This window comes from Belonocnema kinseyi, chromosome 4 (genome assembly GCF_010883055.1).
Source record: "Belonocnema kinseyi isolate 2016_QV_RU_SX_M_011 chromosome 4, B_treatae_v1, whole genome shotgun sequence".
NCBI classification, from domain to species: domain Eukaryota; kingdom Metazoa; phylum Arthropoda; class Insecta; order Hymenoptera; family Cynipidae; genus Belonocnema; species Belonocnema kinseyi.
In genome coordinates this window covers 140823721-140827214 of record NC_046660.1, presented here as the reverse complement: position 1 = coordinate 140827214, position 3494 = coordinate 140823721, and the positions used below count along the sequence as shown (strand labels likewise).

At 33.9% G+C, this 3494-nt stretch overlaps 1 protein-coding gene across 1 annotated transcript; it reads right to left on the bottom strand.

The window, feature by feature from the left end:
- Window positions 1-944: 944 nt before the first annotated feature.
- On the bottom strand, window positions 945-2165 carry LOC117171138. The gene has a single exon (XM_033358190.1). It carries the CDS (start codon window positions 2163-2165, stop codon window positions 945-947), a length of 1221 nt encoding a protein of 406 aa, XP_033214081.1.
- Between the last annotated feature and the right edge of the window lie 1329 nt (window positions 2166-3494).

Below are 3494 nucleotides of genomic sequence, written 5' to 3'. Positions count from 1 at the left end.
ATAGAGCTCCAAGGAGATTATGTTGAAAAATAAAAAAAAATTACCCAAAAAAAATTGTTTTTATACTTCATTCTAAGGACTTATTGAACTACCCTCGTATATACAGTAAAAGACTAATAACTGAAATAGCAAAATGAATCTAGTAGACCGGCGCATGAATTATTTTAATCTTTCGATAATTTATAAATTTAAAGAATCGTGTGAAATATGGCAGCCTAACCACAAAAAAGTCGGTCTCATTCAAAAAGAAGGAAACCGATTCAATATAACCTTGCTTGAAATGGTCATTGCAGTACATGGCAGATTCGAAGCTGCTTGAGAAATTGGCGGATTCACAGTCGCAAACCGATTCTGTTTTAACTTTCTAAATCTGCAAATGACATATACGCATTTCACAGACTCGTCTTTTCAATGGATTCTCTTTTCCTGGGTTCACCTTATAGTCTGATTCCGGAAGACGAAACTTCTCGAGTCCTTGTGAGTTTATGCCTGCTCTACAATCATCCCTCACTACCACTCTATTTTCTCCTGCAGGATCGCATAATTTAAAAAGTGACATTTTTGGAACTAAAAAATATACGTTTCAATGTATACAATTAACAAAATATACATCAATATTAATGATAAAAATAGGTTCAGAGAAGGAAAATGTTGGACAAAGATTGACAGATAAAATGAGTTCTTTATTTGAATAGCAATGTGTTAAATTTTCGAATACCTGATGCCTTTACAAACCAAGCAAGTTATTTAGGTTAATTTTTAAACGTAAATTTGGGATTATTGACATCAATAGTTAGTATTATTATTGATTACAAATGCAATAAATTTAGAATCTATTTGCATTTGCATGTAATTAATTAAGGTAGCACACAAACAAAAGTGATGTTTCCAAATCCGTTTAATTTCAAACTATTTTTATTAGTCAACTTACTAAAGTTTTTCAGTCAATCTAGTGTTGAACTCTTCGCAAGGAATCCGTGATGTGGTTTTATGCATAACATGGTTCCAACATTGTATTCGTGCATGGGTTTATAACTTACCACGTACTGTAAAGGCAAGCATTCATACGATTTAATTTTTCCAAGTTCATAAGCTCGTAAGTATGGCCAGAACACACTTTGCACAATTTCAAAAATTGCATATATATCTTGCTCATCATCGCAAAGGAACATGCATATCTTTCCTATCACTGTATCATACTGATATCCACTTTGACGTAGAACTAAAGCATTTCCCTTTTTATACTCTGTTCCTTTCACAATAACTCTGCTGCACTCCTGTACATTGTTTGGAAAGTTAGCTTTTCGCACAGCAGATTGTATTTTTTCATCATACATGTGTATTTTAAAATTCGTTGCTTCAAATACTTCCGCATCAAACCTGAGGTCGGCTCCTAAGCGAAGTAAACTTTGAAAGAGTTCATGTTTCTCAGCCAAAGATTCAGGCACGTTAATGAAATTATGCAAGAAACGTATATCACGTTTGAAAAATGTATGTCTACTTTCAAAACGCATGGTACATACTTTCATCAATGGGCCGAATTCCAAAATCACCAAAATCAGTTGCGAATAGTGCCTGAGGTAGTGACGTTTCGGTCTCAGACTTTCAGAAAATAAAGTCTGTCTGGTTAACAAGTACTCACAAATAATTCTTTCCAAGTATGGCAGTTGAAATGTAGGAATTTCCGATAAGCAGACAATTTCTACGATTTCTGTTATTAACAGAATTAAATGCCATGCTTCATTTTCGATATCTTGAACTTTATCCTCAATCAAAATGGGTAATAATCGTAAAAATGTCCAGATTTGCCAAGCACCACCACTAATTTTTGCTGCATCATCACTGACTGGACAAGTCTTGTCGGCTTTCTCTTCTTTCGAATATCCAAAAGACTGGATTGAAGCATTCAGTTCTTGAAGGGTGAACCATTTTTCTTTAAACAATTTATCAAGGATTAATTTTAAATCGTAACTTATAACACCTTCAAATAAATCGTGCGCAAGACATGGCGGAAGTTCTGGTGCACAGACATGAAAGTTTGGCAAGTTGTTGAATACCCAATTTAATTTTACTCCTTTGGACGAGTTTCTTCGAGCAATTTCGGCCAAAGCCTTATTATAGGTCCTAATAGTTTGTAGCTCATATGATTGGCAAATACATTTCATCTCAAAGAATTCTTTTCTTGTTACAAGACAGTATCTGCAAAAGTAATTGGCTTTACTAAAATTTTCAAAAAAGCCACACAGGCTATGACTTCCTAGATATTCTCCGACAATAAATAAAAGAGAACCTTTAATTACTGCCCCATTTACAAGTATGCCCTTTTCTTCAATGGTTTTAGTTCTTCTACTATCTTGCCATAATCTTTCTCATGGTTGAAATCATTTTCCTGACAGAGAGCTACAAGTTTAAAATGATTAATGTGAGAATGCATCGTGGGTGATAAATTTCCCAGGCTTAGATATACAGCCACTAATTTATATTTTTAGTTGGCTGCTCCAATAGGATTGACTACTTCAAAGGCATCTTGATAAAAAATAATCTTTAAACCATTAGAAAATTCAATGAAGAACTTATTTCGCTTGTAAACGGCTCCGTCAGTGAAATCTTTCAGAGTTCCTTCCTCGGATGGCTTTGTATCAGGGAGAAGATCCTCCTGAACAGACTTGTCGAGAAAAAACGCTTGCCGTGTTTCGCCAATTGGTACGTATTAAAAGTATTTATCACCCTTTTTTATAGGTTGACCTTCATCTCTCATTGTAACCGAAACGGGCTTAACAGACTCAAATTTTTCTTTATAAAATGTCTTGCGTTTATAATTGGTACCCATACTTTTCAAACTGTTTGTAAAAGGATTACTGCTTAGCACGGCACTTATAAAAGTCGTTAATAGTTCTGATGAAATATTTTCGGAATTTAAATGATTACAGCAGGAAGGAGAAATTGGAATTCTAGTTTCAATAGAAATTTTGCAATATTTTTGAGAAACAAGTCTGATAAATAATCGGCTTCTTGCTGAATTTCGTTATTTTCGGCTTCTTTTTCCTTATGTCTATTGTTAAAACAGGCATTTACTTGGTAAACATCCATATGTGTTTGAGATTCATGATCATTTTGCGAAGGCAGGTTATTTGCATTATCCTTGGCAGTACTAATTTCGCTAATAGAGCTATTACTACTGACCAAAGAAATATAAGGACCTTCTACGATTCTTGAAATTACTTCATTTTTATGTTTCTTTGAAATATGACCAGTGAAAGATTGTAAATTAGTATAACTTCTGTTGCACGAAACGAACGGGCAACTAACTTGTTCCCGATTTTTAATATGATCTTTTAAATGTTTTAACAGTTCACAATTATTGTCTACTTCTTTCTGACATATCTCTACTGTACAAACAAATATCCCTTTATTATTTGCTGTCGTATGAACGTTAATTTTTCGTGTGTGCTTAAAAGTAACATCATGTTTACGCACCAAGTGCAACCTCAGAG